A 20,788-nucleotide genomic window follows, 5' to 3' on the forward strand; every position below is an offset into this window, starting at 1 on the left:
CATACATTCAGCAACAGAAAGATTCACATTAAGCAGAACGAAAGGAGGAAGGGGATTTATCGACATAATAAACCTACATTATGGACAGGTAGACAATTTAAGAAAATTCTTTATAGAACGAGCAGAAACTAGAAACATACACAAAGCAATCACTCATATAAATACATCAGCTACACCTTTGCAATTTCATAACCACTTCTACAATCCTTTAGATCACATAACATCAACAGATACAAAGAAAGTAAATTGGAAAAAGAAAACACTATATGGCAAGCACCTGTATCATCTAACACAGCCACACATTGATCAAGACGCATCCAACACTTGACTAAGAAAAGGCAATATATACAGTGAGATGGAAGGATTCATGATTGCAATACAGGGTCAAACAATAAACACCAGATATTACAGCAAGCATATATTAAAGATCCCAATACCACAACAGATAAATGCAGACTTTGCAAACAACAAATAGAAACAGTAGATCACATCACAAGTGGATGTACAATGCTAGCAAATACAGAATACCCTAGAAGACATGACAATGTAGCAAAAATAATACATCAACAGCTTGCCTTACAACATAAACTTATAAAACAACACGTTCCCACATACAAGTATGCACCACAAAATGTACTGGAGAATGATGAATACAAATTATACTGGAACAGAACCATTATAACAGATAAAACAACACCACACGACAAACCTGACATCATACTCACCAATAAAAAGAAGAAATTAACACAACTAATCGAAATATCCATACCCAATACAACAAATATACAGAAGAAAACAGGAGAAAAAATTGAAAATTAGATCCAACTGGCTGAGGAAGTCAAGGACATGTGGCATCAGGATAAAGTTGACATTATACCAATTATACATCAACTACAGGAGTCATACCACACAATATCCACTAGTACATCAACGCAATACAGCTGCATCCAAACTTATATATAGAACTACAGAAATCTGTAATTATTGATGTTCAATTACCCGAACGTTCCTAAATGCAATGTAACATATACCGTACAGTTAAAAGGAAGTCACGCTTGATCGAGGTCCGTGTCACTTTCCATTTTTAACCATATATAACATCTGAGAAAGGAAAGAAATAATAATAGCTTTATTCAACATCGAATGGTACACTGCACACGTACAAAGAAACAGTAATGATTGAAGTATTTGTACAATACACAAGACACATTCTTCTGAATACGTCATTAATTTACAACAAAATTACAATAAGATGTTTACTGATTTCTATTCACATAATTTCGCGAAGCATTTGTTGTTCTTCGTGTAAGTAAGTATGGTACTCTTCTAATGTGTAGAAAGGGTGTTTTACTAAAAGTTTCTTAAGCTGGTGTTTCAATTTAACTGTAGGAAGAGCCACGACTGCACTAGGCAGTGCATTAGCCAATTTTATACCTGCGTACTGAGGCCCCTTTTCGTAAAGTGCTGTTCTGTGGGTGCCAATGTAAAAACTTTATTTCTAGTATTGTACTGGTCAAAATCTGAATAAGTGTTCGGGTGCAGTCTTTTCAGAAGCAATATGGCTTTTAGAATGTATGTGTTTACAACACTTAACACCTCAGTTTTTGGAAACAAGTTGCGACAAGATTTCCTATATTTTGCTCCACAGATTATTCTCACACCCCTTTTTTGAAGAATGAGTTTGGTTGTTGCCCCCCAAATTTCAATACTGTAGTTCAAGTGAGAGGAGAAAAGAGCACAGTATGCAGTCCATAGGACTACAGTGTCTCTACAGAACTTGTTAATAGTACTGATTGCAAATATATTTTTTGACAACTTAGTTGTTAGGGAGTCAATATGTGTGTCCCATTTCAGGTTGCTTTGGATTGTTACGCCAAGGAATTTTGCACTAGACTCTTTCTTTACCAATTCGTTGACAATGTATAATTTAATTTCATTATTCAAACTACTTTTGTTAAACTCCATCAAACATGTTTTACTGGTGCTTACATTTAAGTGGCTTTCATTAAAAAACTGAACAATTTCTTTTGTCACATTATTACACTTGGCCTCTAGTTCATACACAACTCCTTTTTACACACAATGGACGTGTCATCGGCATACAAAACAATTTTTGAATTTATAGTACAGTATTTAATATCATTTACATAGATAAAGAACAGAAGGGGGCCCAACACCAAGCCCTGGGGCACGCCATATTTTATGCAAGCGATCTCTGACTTGTAGACACCACTTTCCGTTTTAAGCAGAACAAACTGTTTTCTAATGCTCACATAACACTTTATTAGGTCATAAGCAGCGCCTCTAATGCCCATGTTCCGTAGCTTGTCTAATAGGATGTCAACATTCACACAATCAAAGACTTTTTCTAGGTCTAGGTATGAAATTTGTAGTGACAGACTGACCAGTAGTGTAACGTGAGCCCTAAGTTAGATTGGAAGATGATAGTCTGATTGTGCGTTGGCAAAGCCAATGAATGTGATGGCTTTCTCTTTGTATAGGCTACTGTATTGTGTATTCCAGAGTTAAATTTATGTCGCTGGTGAAGACACTATTTTCTTACAGTGGCTATATTTTCAGATTTTCAGTACATCTACATCTACACCCATACTCCGCAAGCCACCTGACGGTGTGTGGCGGAGGGTACCTTGAGCACCTCTATGGGTTCTCCCTTCTATTCCAGTCCCGTATTCGCGGAAAGAAAGATTGTCGGTATGCCTCTGTGTGGGCTCTAATCTCTCTCATTTTCTCCTCACGGTCTCTTCGCGAGATATACGTTGGGGGGAGCAATGTACTGCTTGACTCCTCGATGAAGGTATGTTCTCGAAACTTCGACAAAAACCCGTACCGAGCTACTGAGCGTCTCTCTTGCAGAGTCTTCCACTGGAGTTTATCCATCATCTCCGTAACGTTTCCGCAATCACTAAATGATCCTGTAACGAGGTGTGCTGCTTTCTGTTGGATCTTCTCTCTCTCTTCTATCAACCCTATCTGGTTCGGATCCCACAATGTTGAGCAATATTCAAGCAGTGGACAAACAAGTTTACTGTAACCTACTTCCTTTGTTTTCGGACTGCATTTCCTTAGAATTCTTCATGTGAATGTCAGTCTGGCATCTGCTTTACCAACGATCAATTTTATATGATCATTCCATTTTAGATCACTGCTAATGCCTATTCCCAGAAAATTTATGGAATTAACTGCTTCCATTTGCCGACCTGCTATATTGTATCTAAATGATAAAGGATATTTCTTCCTATGTATTCGCAGCACATTACACTTGTCTACGTTGAGATTCAGTTGCCATTCCCTGCACCATGTGTCAATTCATTGCAGATCCTCCTGCATTTCAGTACAATTTTCCTTTGTTACAACCTCTCGATACACCACAGCATCATCCGCAAAAAGCCTCAGTGAACTTCCGATGTCATCCACAAGGTCATTTATGTATGTTGTGAATAGCAACGGTGCTACGACACTCCCCTGCGGCACACCTGAAATCACTCTTACTTCGGAAGACTTCTCACCATTGAGAATGACATGCTGCGTTCTGTTATCTAGGAACTCTTCAATCCAATCAGACAATTGGTCTGATAGTCCATATGCCCTTACTTTGACTGTGGGGAACTGTATCGAACGCCTTGAGGAAGTCAAGAAACACGGCATCTACCTGTGAACCCGTGTCTATGGCCCTCTGAGTCTCGTGGAGAAAAGCGCGAGCTGGGTTTCACACAATCGTCTTTTTTGAAACGCGTGCTGATTCCTACAGAGTAGATTTCTAGTCTCCAGAAAAGTCATTATACTCGAACATAATACCTGTTCCAAAATTCTACAACTGATGGATGTTAGAGATATAGGTCTATAGTTCTGCACATCTGTTCGACGTCCCTTCTTGAAAACGGGGATGACCTGTGCCCTTTTCCAATCTTTTGGAACGCTACGCTTTTCTGCAGACCTACGGTACACCTACATCGGATGGCATTAAAAAGAACAGCATTCCTGACTCTCAGTGCCAATGGAGATCCTGTGACATCATCGGAATTTATATTGCAGTGTTTCTGTTTTTTATTATGTCAGCTGTCAGTTATTCCTTAAGGCACATATCTCTATCACATCAATGATGTGAGTGGTCTGTTGGCTCAATATCACACTATTAACTTGTCCTGAAATAGTTTCAGCCATAAGAAATGATTTCAGCGACAGTTGTCAAATAATGTTGGCATGTCGTTGCTGTTATTTGTTCCATTAACACAGTGGGAAGTAGCTGAAATCCGTGTGAGTGCGGGTTTGTAATGCTGTTTATGTTTTTTTGCAGTGTCTGCAAGCATATCTGACAGACGTCCACTCGACAGCTCGTCACCTCCCCTGGCGCCTTCCACCTCACCGTAGTCCGACTGCAGGCTCAACAGTGAAATGGCTTCAGTGTCTGAGCACAGTGGACTGTGCCACGCGGGAGAAGGCGCTGCAGTGTGGCGTACGAGCATTGACGACTTGCCTGAGGAGATACTGATAAAGATCTTCTCTCACTTGTCTTTCACTGAGCTAGTGGACGTGGTATGGAAAGTGTGCCGTCGTTGGAGAAAGCTGTCGCGAGATTTGAGGTTGTGGGCTGACAAGGAATACCATGTCGGGTAAGTAACCTGCTGGCTGTAACATTGTAAAACTGACGTGGGAACTTTGGATGTGAGCACACTGTCGGCACAACTTAGATCATTCTGCTTTTGTATTCAAAATGAGTTCCACTTTTAGAATCCTGTAAAGGAGCTAAGACCTATTTGGTTTTGGTATATTTGTTAGATTGAGTGTGTTAGCTAAATTGGATAGTGTCATTTGGTGCACAGGTGCTAGTAATAAACTGTCTTCTTTTACTTCTTCGTTAGTCTTGTACCCTGTTCTGTTTGTGAACCAGGGTATACGCCATATTTTTACCTTTCTTTTCTACCCCTTGCGAGAATGTACCCATTCATTTTTTTCTTGCGCTCATTTTTCCCTGACGGAGTTTCAAAAGATTCCAAAGATCAGTGACTCTCTCTGCCGATTAAATATCTTTCTGCCCACCACCAGTTCCTATTGTGCTCTGGCGTAAAAGTCTACGATAGGGCCAGTGGTGTACTTACATGTTTAATGCAAGAAACATTTCTGTATGTTTTCCCCACATTACATTTTCATCTATCCGTACTCCTAAAAATTTAGTGACACGGGTTTTCTTTATCTTACACTGCCCAAGTTCTGTTTTTATGTGGCTCCTAGTTTGTTTTATGTCTGAAGTCTACCGAAACTCTTTCTTTGTCATTCACAATTAAAATGTTATCCATAAACAATACATTTCATCTTTCTGCGCTACTGTGACTGTCTTCTGAAGGCCAGCATCATTCATAGCTTTAACAGACAGATTGGTGTCACCAGCAAACAATATTGTACCTGCTGCTGATACATGGCTTGGCATGCCATTTATAAATATTAAGAACAGCAGTGGTGCCAGCAGGGAGTCTTGTGGCGCCCCGTATCCGACTCTTTGGTATTCTGATGAGTAAACTTTCCCTGTATCTTTACCATTTGGTGCCTGTTACAAAGATAAGATTTGAACCATTCATATGAATCCCACAACATAGCAATATAGCTCTCTCTCTCTCTCTCTCTCTCTCTCTCTCTCTCTCTCCCCATCTCTCTCTTTCTTTCTTTTAAAAAAAATACATAAGACATGTTGAAGACACCTCCCTATCCCCCCCCCCCCCCTGGTCATGATTGATTATATAATGAACTTTTCTCTGATCAGGAACTCTTTCAGGCTCTTGACGCATCAAACAGTGTGGCCTCAGGCCCTGGTTCAGTTCATCATCCAACATGTGAATGTTACTCAAACCTGGCCAGAAAGTATTTTTGCTTTTCAGGGTCAAGATAGTATCCCTATCCTTAAACCAGGCAAAATCCAGACATCCATTGACAGCTACTGACCGATTAGCCTCATCAGTGTGCTCTGAAAACTGCTCGAAAAGATGGTGGCCCGACGGTTGTTCTGGTTTCTCGAATCACTGGGCCTTTTGTCCCCCAGTTTCCAGGAGGAACAATCCTCAATTAACCGTGTGGTTAGGTTGGAAACAGCAATCTGATGGGGTGTTTCTAAATGGTGAAATCTCATTGAAGCCTTTTTTATCTCCATGAGGCATACAACACTGCCCAGCATGATCACATTTTACTTAACCTAAATGACAGGGGCTTTCAAGACGCCCTACTGATTTTTGTCGGCTTTTACTCCACTGATTTTTTCGTGTTACAGTCGGTACACCACTCAGAGTGCACGGGTCCAAAAAAATGGCAGGGCTCCATGCATTTCACAACCTGTCGTACCTCTCGTCACACTCACATTGTTTCAACTTTTGCATTTGTAACAGCTCCCAGTCTGTAGCCTTCACCAAACAACAATTTCAAGGTGTATCCACGGAGCCTCCACTTGGACCCTTTCCCGCGACCTCCAATTCTCTTCGACAAAAATGTGAGACACGCATTTGTGTCGTCCTACCGCAGTCCGTCTGGACCCAGAACTCGACTTGTGTACTTAGTGCCGGGATGTTGTTGCACAGTCTCAATTTTTGGGATTCCTCTTTGATAAAAGGCTGACACAGCTGTCCCATACTTGTTAACTAAAGAGTCGCCCGCACGCGTAAGCTTAAACCTCTCCACTTCCTCGCCCACACCTCTCGGGGAGCGAATCATCCTATTCGGCCTAACTCCGTACGTACCGGGCCACAGTTTTGACCTAACTGGATGGTGGTCACCAGGTTTATGCTTCAGGGGTACCTTCAAATTTGAAATGACTGCACCGAGTCTGTCATCGTGGAATAAGTCGAGTCACTGGCAGCAGTCCACAGCTCGTCGTATAGTGGCTGCCTCTGGGCTCCAGTGTCCCGGGTTCGATGCCCGGACCGGTTGGGGATTTTCTCTGCCCGGGGTTGGGTGTTTGTGTTGTCCTCATCATTTCTTCTTCATCATCATCATCATCCATCATCATCATCATTTGTGATTGTGGCTAGATTGGGTTGTGTAAAAATTGGGACTTCGTGCGGGTGCTGATGACCACGCAGTTGAGTGCCCCACACACCAATCATCATCATCATCATCATCATCATCATCAGACCACTTCATTGAGACCACTTCATTGAGACCACTTCATTGAGACCACTTCATTGAGACCACTTCATTGAGACCACTTCATTGAGACTACTTCCTTTGACACTCTGTGATATAGCATGGTTCTCCTCTCCCATCTGCTAAGTTTTGAATATCTGCTGATAGCAAATTTTTTTTCTTTCCTATAATTTTCTACCATGTTTCCAGTACTGTTTTGTAAGTCATATATGGCACATGTATTGCTTTTGCAGAGGTGTAACTGGGCTTTCTCCATTTAGCTTTGTCGTTTAGTTTTTCTTCTCACTACGCTGATTGCATTGGTGGCATCAGTTTGGCTGTGGAAGGTGTTGATTAAGTATTACAATCGATTGGGGTTAACACCATAGTTCGATACGTGTGAAACTTGGTGAGCTAATCGACACAATTTAATTTAATGACTCATACCAACAGAATGCTGAGCATTCTGACTTTTATGGAAAGTACTTTAAATTACCAGTGACAAGACAGTTGACATTCAAATACATCAGCAGCCCCGTCTTCCATTACAAATTTCATCATAGCTACTGTTAGATTATGACTTTTGACTACTTATTTTTGTGTATAAAATGATATGCAGTATTGATTAATTGATTTAATAATTAATAATTTCATATAATTTACCCTAATTTGCAGTAGGGCACTGATGCATGTAAATAAGGGATCTACATTGTGTGAAAGTAATAGCACCCAAGTATTTTTCTGAATTTCTGACCAGCAACATTTTCTGTGAGCCAAAATCATATTAGTTCTTGTAATATAAGAAAATCAGAAAAATCCAACCTAGCCATTTTTAAACCACAATGTAGCCTCCAAAATAGCAGTTTGTTCTTGTGCCAGTCTACAAAGAGTCAGACTTCACCCAGAATTGGCAGTCGGTCGTTTGAAAGCTCACGAGTAAGACCTATGTCGGGAGCACTCCCAGTGTCAATTTGTGCCACTACTACATGTGTTCGGCGAGCAAAAATATGTCCACTGACAACAGCAAAGCTCAAGACTTGGATGCTTAATAATTTTTGAGTGATTTCTGTAGCCTAAATTAATGAACATCTTTACTAAACTGTGTTGTGATTGAAAAATGGTAGGAAATGTTACGGTCATCAAAACTACCGATTGTTGAATACTGAAGCTCGTTATGGACTGGATTGAACTACCGAAGTGAAATCATTTCTGTAATAAATTACTACAGGGTAGTGTTAAAAAGGAACTGTGACTTTTTTGTGTAAATACTGACTGTATTTTGTACCACAGTCAAACAATTAACTTCACCACTGTTATTGTAGATGTCGATCTGGTTTTGTGGGCTAGTAAGTTTTTGTAATTGATAAACGGGTCACTGTTCTTAACAGTTGAACTTAGTGAAGAATGCATATATGTGTGTTAATGCAATCTAGATTGTATGTACATTTTTGAGTAAACACCATCCCTCACTCATTTGGACTTTCAACTTCACTGATAAAAGAGTGATGATGCTACTGAGGAAAGAACTACAATAAGCAGGTCAGTTCTGCTTAAAGTCTTTGCTGAAGCAGAGAACTTACCTCTCCGTTTCTCACAGTACCAACTCCAGCTCACTTACGCAATCGCACTCGAATGTTTTCCTAATTGTCCAACTTATCGGATTCTTCTCGGATAAGGGGCACCGATCCACCCACCCTCGGGGGTGATTAACAGTCGGAATGCACCTGGAGGTCCCCCACGTAACTTGCTCAGAATGTGCACACTGTGTTCTGCCCCCTCCGTTAGCACCCAGACCACGAATTGAGACCAACCTGCATCATCCCTGTTATCTTTCAATGTCTGTTTTTGTCAGTTCATCAGGAGTATCAGGATGGTAGTAGCTCTGAAACCCCGAGTAAGGCAGGATATGCTTTACGCCTCCTGCTAACCCTTTTTTTTTAAAAAGAAAATTGCTACCAGGAACATCTAGTGTTTTTACTGCAGAGCTGATAGTCATTAACAGAGCTTTAAGTTTTATAAAACAGACTTCTGTTGATGAGATCTTAATTTGTAGTGACCCAGTGAGCAGTCTCCGTGCTATTGACCGATGTTACTTTCGTCACCTACTGTTTACGATCTTTTCCGTGACCTCAGTTGCAGTGCCTGCTCAGTTGTCTGTCTCCGGGTCCCGAGTCCAGGGAATGAACCGGCTGCCTGTTTGGCTGGAGAAGCGATTACCCACCCGACATTCACGTAGACAGTAGTGTGTGGAGATCTGCAGACCTCTGTTCACTCAGAAACAGAACATCTGGTGAGCTACTGTCCCTTTTAACAAACTCTACACTATCGAGGAGACTGCTGCTGTACCGCTGTAATGAATCTCCTATCCTACGTAGCACAGTCTTCCGGATTGTTCACCTCTAATGTTGGTGGACAGCGTATGGTGGTTTTGAAGTGCTTTTGGGATGGTGTGGGATGGTTTGACTGGTTCTGTGGGATTGTCAACACCACCATCTCTATCAGCTGCCACGGTCATACCTCTCCTACTCTGTTTTAATCACTTTCAGGTGTGGTTTGCCCTTTTTTCTGCCATACCCTATTTTGTGTTTTAGGGGCAACACTCCATTGTAGCCGAGACCTTCATTATTTCTTACCCTCCGTACTAGCTGTTGACAGAGTATCTGCTTAATAGGGTTTCACGCTTCCCCCAAGATAGTGGGTGCTGTTCCCCTCTTTAAGACTTCGACTCTCCGGAGAGGGGCAGCTGAGGGAGGGAAGACTCCCGCCACACGCCGAGCCCCGAGCGACACTCGCCCGCGCCCACCCACCTCTTGACGTCACTGTTACTCTCACCTTATTTTCTTGTCGCCAGCCCATCTGATGTTCATTACGTTTATAGATTTATGGCTTTTGCTATTTTGAATGTCCTGGCTAGGTCATCTTCTTCCTCTGTAACTTGGTGAGCCCATTATGTGGTCGGTGGGGATCGGATAGGAGTGAAGTTTCTGCCTCCACAAATGGGTGTGGGGAGAGTCCTTGTATGCTCTTATAATTTTGTATCTGCCCAACCCGTAGACATTTACCTCTCTTTAAATTAATTCTCAGCTGTGACAGAATGTCTGCAAGGTCGCCACAGGCTCTGGAAATTGGGGAATATCGGGGAATTTTAAACACGTCAAGGAAATTGGGGAAATTTGAAAAAACACTAGAAATACTCATTTTTGTCTCGGTATGTGAAATGGTTTGTTTACTGATGTGTCGTGCACCGTCGCTGAGCACGTGTGCCTCTTCCCTACTCCCTCATTGCTGCTGCTTCTCTTCTCCCCTTCCTACCGTTCCCATCAGTTCGCAGTCGGTGCTGCCGACACTTCTTGCCGCCAGCCTAGCAGCTGCCGACGAGAGGCGTGGAGGTGTGGGGAGTGGTTTGTTCGGATCTGATTCTGAGATACTGTAGACGCAGTGGCCAGAGCTGGCAACCCTGCGTACGTGAGTTGCGTCTTAGTGATTGTGTGAATGCGTGTGTGCTCTTGTTTGGCTGTGGCTGAAAATTTAGTTGTGAGAGTGTGATTGTCTTTTCTACGTGCCCGTTCTGGTTCAGCGATCGTCTTTACGGTGACTCGCTACCTATCCTCATTATTATCGATTCTCGGAGTATTCGTACGGATCGAGCACCGTGGCCTCATTTCGTCGACGCGCTGTCTGTGACTCTGAATAGCTGGCCACACGAGTGGATTTCCGTGACGACCTAAAACTGCAGGCCGTTTCTGCGAGTATCTGTAATGTGTCTGGCCTGCTGTTCAGTTTCCACTAATGTGCAGGCCCTGCCTGTCTGATCTAGTCCCACTGATCTGCCTGCAGGCCGGATCTGCTTGTGTGTGGTGCGATGCAGCAGATTTTCACGGTTTATCCTCGGACCCAGGTCTGCGGTGCTCCTCAGCAGACCAGAGGCCGTGGGCAATGGATTTCAGGAATTGTGACTGTCTCACCACAAGTACGTTGCACAGTGCGGCATTTTATAGACATTTTATTTGTTCTAGTACATTTTGGCACTTCAAAAGTAGTTTATATATCAGAAAAATTGTGTTGGTTGCTGGCAGCTTGTGCACTATGTACTCATGTATTTGTCAAAAGAAAAGTCACATAATACTCACTAGACATGGCCTGCACCTCAACAGGTATGGGAAGGGGAGGTTGGCAAAGCTTATACGTGACAGCATAGGTGGGGTTGGTGGGATCACTCGTGGGAAAATTCCTGCAGTAGTGGGTGTTAGAGCTGCACTTTTTTTAGATTGAAGTCAGCTGATAGGTATTCCTGCTTAAGGGAAGTTTCTCTAACAAGGGAATCACTTTTGACAAAGCTTAGGTATCCGAGTAATAAGGGAATTAGTATATTTCATCAAAATATACAAGGTATTAGAGATAAAGTTAGTGAACTGCTTATAGATGTTGACTCTGAAATTATTGGTATATCTGAACACTTCTTAAATAAGGAGATAATTCAGAGGCTTCCTTTACCAGGATACAGGTTGGCTGGCTGCTTTTCGAGGAGCTCTTTGCAGTGTGGGGGAGTAGCCATGTATGTGAAAAACGGCATCCCATTTGAGTCAATTGATGTGTCAAAGTACTGCACTGAAAATGTGTTTGAATGTTGTGCAGGTGTGGTTAAATTTAATGGAGCTAAACTTGTAACTGTTGTTATTTATAGATCCTCAGACTCCGATTTCACAACATTTTTGCTAAAGCTAGAAGAGGTTCTTGGTTCACTTTATAGGAAATACAAAAAGTTAGTTATATGTGGTGACTTCAATATTAATTGTATAAGTGATTGTGCAAGGAAGAGGATGTTGGTAGACCTCTTTAATTCATATAATGTTATGCAAACCGTATTCTTTCCAACGAGAGTGCAAGGGAACAGTAGAACAACCATAGACAACATTTTTGTTCATTCCTCATTACTAGAAGGGCATTCTGTTAGCAAAAAGGTGAATGGCCTTTCAGATCATGATGCGCAAATTTTAACTTTAAAAGATTTTTATGCTGCAACATGTGTTAAATATAGTCATCAGCTGTTCAGGAAAGCTGATCCAGTTGCTGTAGAGACCTTTGTAAACCTTATAAAGGAACAAGAGTGGCAAGATGTTTATAGTGCTGATACAGTAGACGATAAATATAATGCTCCTCTCAAGACTTTTCTCATGCTCTTTGAAAGTTGCTTTCTGTTAGAACGTTTAAAACAGGGTACTAGCACAAACAGGCAGCCTGGGTGGCTGACTAGAGGGATAAGAATATCTTGTAGAACAAAGTGGCAATTACATCAAAACGTTAGAAACAGTCAAAATCTAAATGCAGCAGCCCATTACAAACAGTATTGTAAGGTGCTTAAAAATGTTATTAGGAAGGCAAAAAGTATGTGGTATGCAGATAGAATAGCTAAGTCTCAGGATAAAATTAAAACCATATGGTCAGTCGTAAAGGAAGTTGCTGGTCTGCAGAGACAGGTCGAGGATATAGAATCAGTGCGTAGTGGGAATGTCCGTGTTACTGATAAGTCGCATATATGTACAGTATTTAATAATCACTTTCTGAATATAGCAGGTGAACTAAATAGAAACCTAGTCCCAACAGGGAATCATATAGCGCTCTTAGAAAAAAGTGTTCCGAGACTGTTACCTGAAATGCTCCTCCATGATACTGACAAGAGGGAGATTGAGTTAATAATTAAATCACTAAAGACCAAGAACTCTCATGGATATGACGGGGTATCTAGCAGAATACTGAAGTATTGTTCTATGTATGTTAGCCCAGTTCTCAGCCATATCTGTAACTTTTCCTTTAGGAGTGGTCGGTTTCCTGACCGATTAAAGTACTCGGTAGTGAAGCCACTTTATAAAAAGGGAGACATTGATAATGTTGACAATTTTAGACCTATTTCTATGCCATCGGTGTTTGCTAAAGTTATCGAGAAGGTTGTATATACAAGGTTACTGGAGCATTTAAATTCACATAATTTGCTGTCAAATGTTCAGTTTGGTTTTAGAAATGGTTTAACAACAGAAAATGCTATATTCTCTTTTCTCTGTGAGGTTTTGGATGGATTAAATAAAAGGTTGCGAACGATAGGTGTTCTCTTTGATTTAATGAAGGCTTTTGACTGTGTTGACCACAAAATATTACTGCAGAAGTTGGACCATTATGGAGTAAGGGGAGTAGCTTACAATTGGTTCGCCTCTTACTTTAAGAACAGAATGGAGAAGGTAATTCTCCGCAATATTGAGAGTGGCAGTGATGTTCAGTCCCAATGGGACACTGTTAAGTGGGGCGTTCCCCAAGGGTCGGTGCTGGGGCCACAGCTATTTATATAAATGATATGCCTTCTAGTATTACAGGTGATTCAAAAATATTTCTGTTTGCTGATGACACCAGCTTGATAGTGAAGGATCTTGTGTGTAATATTGAAACAGTAACAAATAATGTAGTTCATGAAATAAGTTCGTGGCTTGTGGAAAATAATTTGATGCTGAATCACAGTAAGACTCAGTTTTTACAGTTTCTAACTCACAATTCAACAAGAACCGATATTTTGATCAGACAGAATGGGCATATTATAAGCGAGACGGAACAGTTCAAATTCCTAGGCGTTCGGATAGATAGTAAGCTGTTGTGGAAAGCCCATGTCCAGGATCTTGTTCAGAAGCTAAATGCTGCTTTATTTACCATTAGAACAGTATCTGAAATAAGTGACAGTTCAGCACGAAAAGTAGTCTACTTAGCATATTTTCATATGCTTATGTCGTATGGTATTATTTTTTGGGGTAATTCTTCTGATTCAAAAAGGGTATTTTTGGCTCAAAAACGGGCTGTTCGAGCTATGTGTGGTGTAAGTTCGAGAACCTCTTGTCGACCCCTATTCAGAAATCTGGGAATTCTGATATTGCCCTCACAGTATATATTTTCTTTAATGTCGTTTGTTGTTAGCAATATTAGCCTATTCCCAAGAGTTAGCAGCTTTCACTCAGTTAATACTAGGCAGAAATCAAATCTGCATGTAGAATGCACTTTTCCTTGACTCTTGTGCAGAAAGGAGTGCAGTATTCTGCTGCATCCATTTTCAATAAGCTACCACAAGAACTCAAAAATCTTAGCAGTAGCCCAGACTCTTTTAAGTCTAAACTGAAGAGTTTCCTCATGGCTCACTCCTTCTATTCTGTCGAGGAGCTCCTGGAAGAGCTAAAAAATTAAGCAAATTCCAGTGTTACATTGTTGATTTTCTTCATTTAAACTTACGACTTGTCACCTGAATATGTTTTTCTTTATATTTCATTTTATCTGTTTCTAATATCGTGTTATAATTTTATGTATTGACTCGTTCCATGACCATGGAGACTTCTCCTTAATTTGGTCCCACAGAACAATAAATAAATAAATAAATAAATAAAATAATAGATGTAACACAATATCAAACATAGTAGAACCAACCTTTTATTGGCAGCCACCGACAGAGCTGGTTTACACAGTTCATCCCCATCTTACACACTTCTTTCAAGAGGCCTACTTTTTTCTGAGGTTATTTATGAAATTGGTGAAGGTATTTTGAATCTCTTTTAACTCCAAGGAAATGCGTATTTTTGTCACCAAAAATGTTTCATTTATTTGAAATAAATTAATATCAGTGGTTTTAATGAAACACGCATACCGTGTGGCTTGCTTTCTCCATCTAAAAACAGTTCATTACAAAAGATGTTGAGGTTAGTACTAAAGATTTTTGCTCACATCAGGAAATGCCATCTGCTTGCAAGGTTTTTTTAAAGATATTTCCTAGTTTACACTATTGTTTCTTGTACCATAGCTACAAAGACAGATTGTCAACTTACGTCTTAATTTTCACCCTTGAAATCTCAAAATTTGTCAGGGAAAATGCTAAAACTTGTCTGGAAATCAGGGAATTTCACTCAGGGAAACTTGTGGCAACCCCAGTCTGATACATCGCCATGAGTCCCTCGATCCTTACCGACCAACCGACACATTTCTTTGCGTTGTCCTGCTTCTGTAATTGTAACCTCTTCACATTTTCAACTGTGCGAATCCGAGCAAAGGAGATTGCAAAAAAGGTGACAGTTGCTAGGATATTAGGTATAAAACCTAACATCCGACAAGAAATACGTAGTCTTAGAATCTATAAATTTCGGTACCACTTTGCGCAGTGGACAGTGACACCGTATAGCATTAATTGTCAATTCACGAGCCTAAGTTCGAATATTCGTGCGAGTTGCTCTTTCCGTGTAGCAGAATTAGTGTAACTCCGTTTTTCTGCGCAAATCTGTTTCCAATCAGTTGCATGTCGAACAGCACCCACTCGGCAGCAGTAGTATCTGAAAAACAGCATTCGGTGAAATCAAAAAAGTGTATGAGCACTTTGCAAAGTGTCAGTTGCACCCAAATAGTACTACTTTTACTGCAACAACAAAAGTATAGAACATTAACAGTTTGTGTTACAATCGCCCGGTAATGACGACGGTCCTGTACTGTGATCTTGACAGACCTCTTAGCCACTTGTATGCATCGTGACTAAAATGCTTGTAATGTAGTTGAGAATTCAGTTTTTTATACAGATAACCTCCTCAATTCTCATATTTACTATTGTAACTCAAAGCATTAAACTTACTAAGTATATTGTTCACTCTCAAAATTATATACAAATCAACTCGAATCAGTCTGTAGTTTGCAGTTGTAGTGTACAGAATGTAATTATAATACTACTGCGACTCCCTGTTAAGTTACAGCTGTGTGCTGGAGTGGTACATTACCTTTCACGGGCAAGTGTTCTGCCTACTGAACAATCCAAGCACGACTCACGACCTGTGCTCACAACTTTACTTCTACCAGTTCCTCATCTCCTACCTTCGAAACTTTACACAAGTTCTGTCACATTCCTCGCAGTCTCGACACTCCCTAAAGAAATGATCGTACCCAGAAATGGCTCAGCTGTTGCCTAAAACGTAGTTTCTGCAATGAATTTTGATTCTACTGTGGAGTGTACACTGATAAGCAACTTCCTGGCAGGTTCGAGTCTTGGTCAGCCACACACTTTTAATCTGCCATTAGATTTCAAATTGGTGCACACTGTGCTTGAGGTTGAAAATTCATTCAGAGCAACAAAACCACACAAACTGAAAAAAGAAAAAATAACAAATGACAATAAATTAAAAGCACATTTTGGTCTTGCTGAAACTTTCTCGGCAGCAACAGTACTTAAATACCAAATTACATAAAACTGCAATAACAGTCCAACACGTTTTCATTAAACAGTCTCAGAATAATTAATTATGTTGAAAGGCTCATCTCTACTTACTTTTTAAAGAAAAATTCATTTATGTATTGTTAATAAGAAACAGTGATACACGTTAACTCTAAGAACAATAATGCGAAAGAGAGATCGTGTTTTATTATAGTTTACTTGACCTGTCTCATATATGAAATTTTTCAACATAAGAAAAAGCAGATACATATGGCTAAATTGACAGTGAAATTAGTCTATTCTTAGTACACATATACAGAAACAATTATTGCTACACATGATCTTTGTCTTGTCATGACAACTGTATCACCACTGGAATTAGTTCACAGTGGACAACTGGCAGATTCTGCATCTGATATACCCATGACACGCATAATCACAGGTGATTGTCAATAAAAACAAATAAGATAGTTAGAATTTTGTTTAAAAACAAAAGTATAAAATTTGTAGCTGATGTTGTTGTTTGTGCCTGTTACTTATAATTGACTTTGTAGAAGGTTCTTGTAAAATAAGTACAAAAATGAAAGAAAAAACTTTAGTAGACAGTCTCCAAAAATTTGTGCTATGCACAAAGGAAAATAAAAACTGTATTTGAATTTCAGCTCCATCTCTAGTGGCCTCATTGTCGACAGTAGGTTAAATGCTAATCTCCCTTGCTTCTTTTGTTTGACTACTACTACTACTACTACTAGTAGTAGTAGTAGTGTTCCAGCAGTAATCGTTCCTATTCATTAAAATGCTTATCATTATACAGTCTAATTTTGGAAGTCTATGTATCTCAAGTGCTATCAACATTTAATATGGTTTAGCGTTCCTTTACCTTTTATTCTTGACAGTTGTGCCTTTATGTGCTTGTTGGACTTCTGATCCATCTGTTTTAGCATTGCTATTAAGAACTGTTACACCACATTTTTAATCTGTACCAGATAACTTGTGAGATATCAATTGCATTAATGTGTATTTTCTTCACAAAACTTACGTAGACTTGTTAAGTCAAACCTACTCATTTCAATAAGCCGTGTCCAAAATGGCTCGGAAAGAATGATGGAGATTATAATGTCTCCTTGTCTAACAACCTTCAGTCATTTCAACCTACGCTTTGGTTTTCAGCACTTTTATTCTCACATTGCAGCCCCCCCCCCACACACACACACACATGCACAGGAGTTGTGTCGCGTCACTGGCTGCCTCCAAAGGCACAACAGTTGCCGATGCGCGTGGTTCTGATGCAGAATCGTGTCTTTCTCAACTCACAATGAAGTATTGACAAATCTATATTTGTTCATGATAGGAGGTCACATGTTATGACAGGTCGGTGTAGCAAGCACGTTATTATAAATGTTTTCATAGAAATAAAGTGGTGATGGCTAATAACTTGTAGTTCGCATATTTCTGTACTTCGTGGACCCGATGCACACAATAATCCTGACAAATACCCAGGGAGACCCTCAGCCAAGATACAGACCTCATAAATGCCTTGTTGTTGTTGTTGTGGTCTTCAGTCGTGAGACTGGTTTGATGCAGCTCTCCATGCTACTCTATCCTGTGCAAGCTGCTTCATCTCCCAGTACCTACTGCAGCCTACATCCTTCTGAATCTGCTTAGTGTATTCATCTCTTGGTCTCCCTCTACGATTTTTACCCTCCACACTGCCCTCCAATACTAAATTGGTGATCCCTCGATGTCTCAGAACATGTCCTACCAACCGATCCCTTCTTCTAGTCAAGTTGTGACATAAGCTCCTCTTCTCCCCAATTCTATTCAATACCTCCTCATTAGTTATGTCATCTACCCATCTAATCTTCAGCATTCTTCTGTAGCACCACATTTCGAAAGCTTCTATTCTCTTCTTGTCCAAACTATTTGTTGTCCATGTTTCACTTCTATACATGGCTGCACTCCATACAAATACTTTCAGAAACGACTTCCTGACACTTAAATCTACACTCGATGTTAACAAATTTTTTCTTCTTCAGAAACGCTTTCGTTGCCATTGCCAGTCTACATTTTATATCCTCTCTACTTCGACCATCATCAGTTATTTTGCTCCCCAAATAGTAAAACTCCTTCACTAATTTAAGTGTCTTATTTCCTGATCTAATTCTCTCAGCATCACCCAACTTATTTCGACTACATTCCATTATCCTCATTTTGCTTTTGTTGATGTTCATCTTATACTATCCTTTCAAGACACTGTCCATTCTGTTCAACTGCTCTCCCAAGTCCTTTGCTGTCTCTGACAGAATTACAATGTCATCAGGAACCTCAAAGTTTTTATTTCTTCCCCATGGATGCCTTATAAAGGTGAAATTACTACTATTAATGATCCTTCCTTCCCATCAACATCAGAACCACTGGTTTTGAAAGTTAACATTTGTGCTGATATGCCCCCCTACCCCCCCTATTTTTGTGCTTGTGTTTGTTATTGTTTGGTTTTCCTATCTGTTAATTTCTGGTTTCGCACGGGACAGCACTTCGATTGTGGGTGCTAAAATAGACTGCCACAGTGTGTTGACAAATTCTCTGTCCTGCCAGTCGGAGATACTATTCAGGAGTGAACTGTCGACATATTGCTATTCCACAGGGTCTCGAGGCACTGCAACTCGGAGAACTGTAAGAGCGGCAGGACCGAGCGGGAGGCGATGCATATCTTCCGCAGTGCCCGAAACCTGCGTAAAGTACACATGTGGTGCGCCGTCAGCCCCCACGTCATCGACGTGCTCTGCGACAAATGCCGGAGACTCGCAGATCTCCGCCTGCACGCCGCCCAGAAGCTTGGCTATTCGGTAAGTGTTACATTCTTTTTATTAAAAGATGGGAAATCCGGGATTGAGTAATGACAAGATTGCTATTGATAGATTGCTATTCACCGTATAACGGAGATGCTGAGTCTCAGATAAAACAAAAAGTGCTGAACAAGTAAACTTACAGCTGAAAGGCCTCCTTCTGGATTACACACACACACACACACACACACACACACACACACACCACACATGCACGCATGCAAATAGAACTCACATACATGCCCACTGTCTCAGGCTGCCGAGGCCAGATTGTGAGCAACTGCATGTAATGTGAGAAACAATCTGGGTAGAGGGGGTGAGGATGAGACTGGATGGGAGGGATAGCACGTAGAGGTGGGGGACACTAAAGTGCTGCTTGTGGGAACATACAGGAATGAGGAGGGGAGATGGTAGGGCAGCTAGGTGCAGCCGGGGTGTTAGACAGAGAGCGGGGAGTTGGGGAGAGGGGGGTGCGGGAAAGGAGAGAAGTAAAAGGACTGTGGGTGCATTGGTGGAATCGAAGGCTGTGTAGTGCTGGAGTGGGGACAGAGAATAGGATAGGTGGGTTAAAGACAATTATCGACAGAGGTTGTGGCGAGGAGAGTTACGAGAACATAGGATATATTGCGAGAGTTCCCAGCTGTGCAGTTCAGAAAAAGCTGGTGGTGGTAGGAAGGAACCAAGTGGCACAGGCTGTGAAGCAGTCATTAAAATGAAGAATGTCGTGTCAGACAGCACGCTCGGCAACTCTGTACCACCTCTACAAAAGCCTCCGAACCTCCCACACGTCGCCTCATAGCTGATAAACCCTGCCTTGCTAATGTTGTACTTTTACCCCACCCTCAAAAACTCCCTTCCACCACCGTCCGGAATTCAGAACCTAAATAGACCCGAAACACAGTCGTGATCTTTCCTCCGAAAGACTTAGCCCCAGAAAGTCCTTTCTGAAGGACTTACCTCTTGCCTGGTTCCAAAGTTCAGTCCTGCTGGACTTTTTAAGGAACTTCTCTCCTTCTCCTGGTCTCTGCAGTGGAAAAAATTGTTTGCTACCGACCCTACCCACCAGACTCGACCAAAGACTAATGTCGGACCTGGCCGACTCAGTTCCCTCCCATTGCCCCCAACTCACCCCCTGTTAACTTCCCAGAATTTCTTAAGCTCAGACCTCGCCTCACCGTCATTCCCCAAATCCCTCGACGTGTAAACTAACTTTCCATCTGGAGAAAGAACTCAATCCACCATGTAAAAACTGATCCTGACCTTGCAAGCCTACCTGCTGACAAAGGCTCCACCACTGTGGCTTTGAACTGCAAGGATTACGTGGCAGAAGGGCTCCACCAGCTGTCTGATTTGTCCATCCACAAACCGTGCCACATTGACCCTGTTCTAGAAATCTAGCAGGGTCTCCAGACTCTCCTAAAATCTTGCACAACCTCTCCCCAGAGTCTCAGTCTCTCTCTCTCTCTCTCTCTCTCTCTCTCTCTCTCTCTCCCCCCCTCCCCCTCCCTCCCTCCCTCCCTTCCTCCCTCCCTCCCTCCCTCCCTCCCTCCCTCCCTCCTCCTACTCCTCCTCCTCCCTCCTCCTCCTCCTCCTCCTCCTCCGA

At 41.4% G+C, this 20,788-nt stretch overlaps 1 protein-coding gene and 1 long non-coding RNA gene across 7 annotated transcripts in view; both read left to right on the forward strand.

Annotated features, from left to right (window-relative positions):
* The window catches only part of LOC124619881, a 38,528-nt gene extending 19,482 nt beyond the window's left edge, over positions 1-19,046 (forward strand). Inside the window, exons 2-3 of the long non-coding RNA XR_006980156.1 lie at positions 4,316-4,631; positions 18,984-19,046. This is a non-coding gene — a long non-coding RNA (uncharacterized LOC124619881). The remainder of the gene's footprint in view (positions 1-4,315; positions 4,632-18,983) is intronic.
* A 9-nt stretch (positions 19,047-19,055) lies between these two features.
* Positions 19,056-20,788, forward strand: part of LOC124619882 — a 67,765-nt gene continuing 66,032 nt past the window's right edge. For all 6 annotated transcript variants that reach the window (XR_006980157.1, XM_047146509.1, XM_047146506.1 and 3 more), the window contains exon 1: positions 19,056-19,185. Coding sequence is in view for 5 of the 6 variants with exons in the window: in XM_047146509.1 (XP_047002465.1) it covers positions 19,084-19,185 (102 nt within the window). In the remaining variant the exon portion in view is untranslated. The remainder of the gene's footprint in view (positions 19,186-20,788) is intronic.

Source organism: Schistocerca americana, chromosome 6 (assembly GCF_021461395.2).
Source record: "Schistocerca americana isolate TAMUIC-IGC-003095 chromosome 6, iqSchAmer2.1, whole genome shotgun sequence".
In the NCBI taxonomy this organism is placed as follows: domain Eukaryota; kingdom Metazoa; phylum Arthropoda; class Insecta; order Orthoptera; family Acrididae; genus Schistocerca; species Schistocerca americana.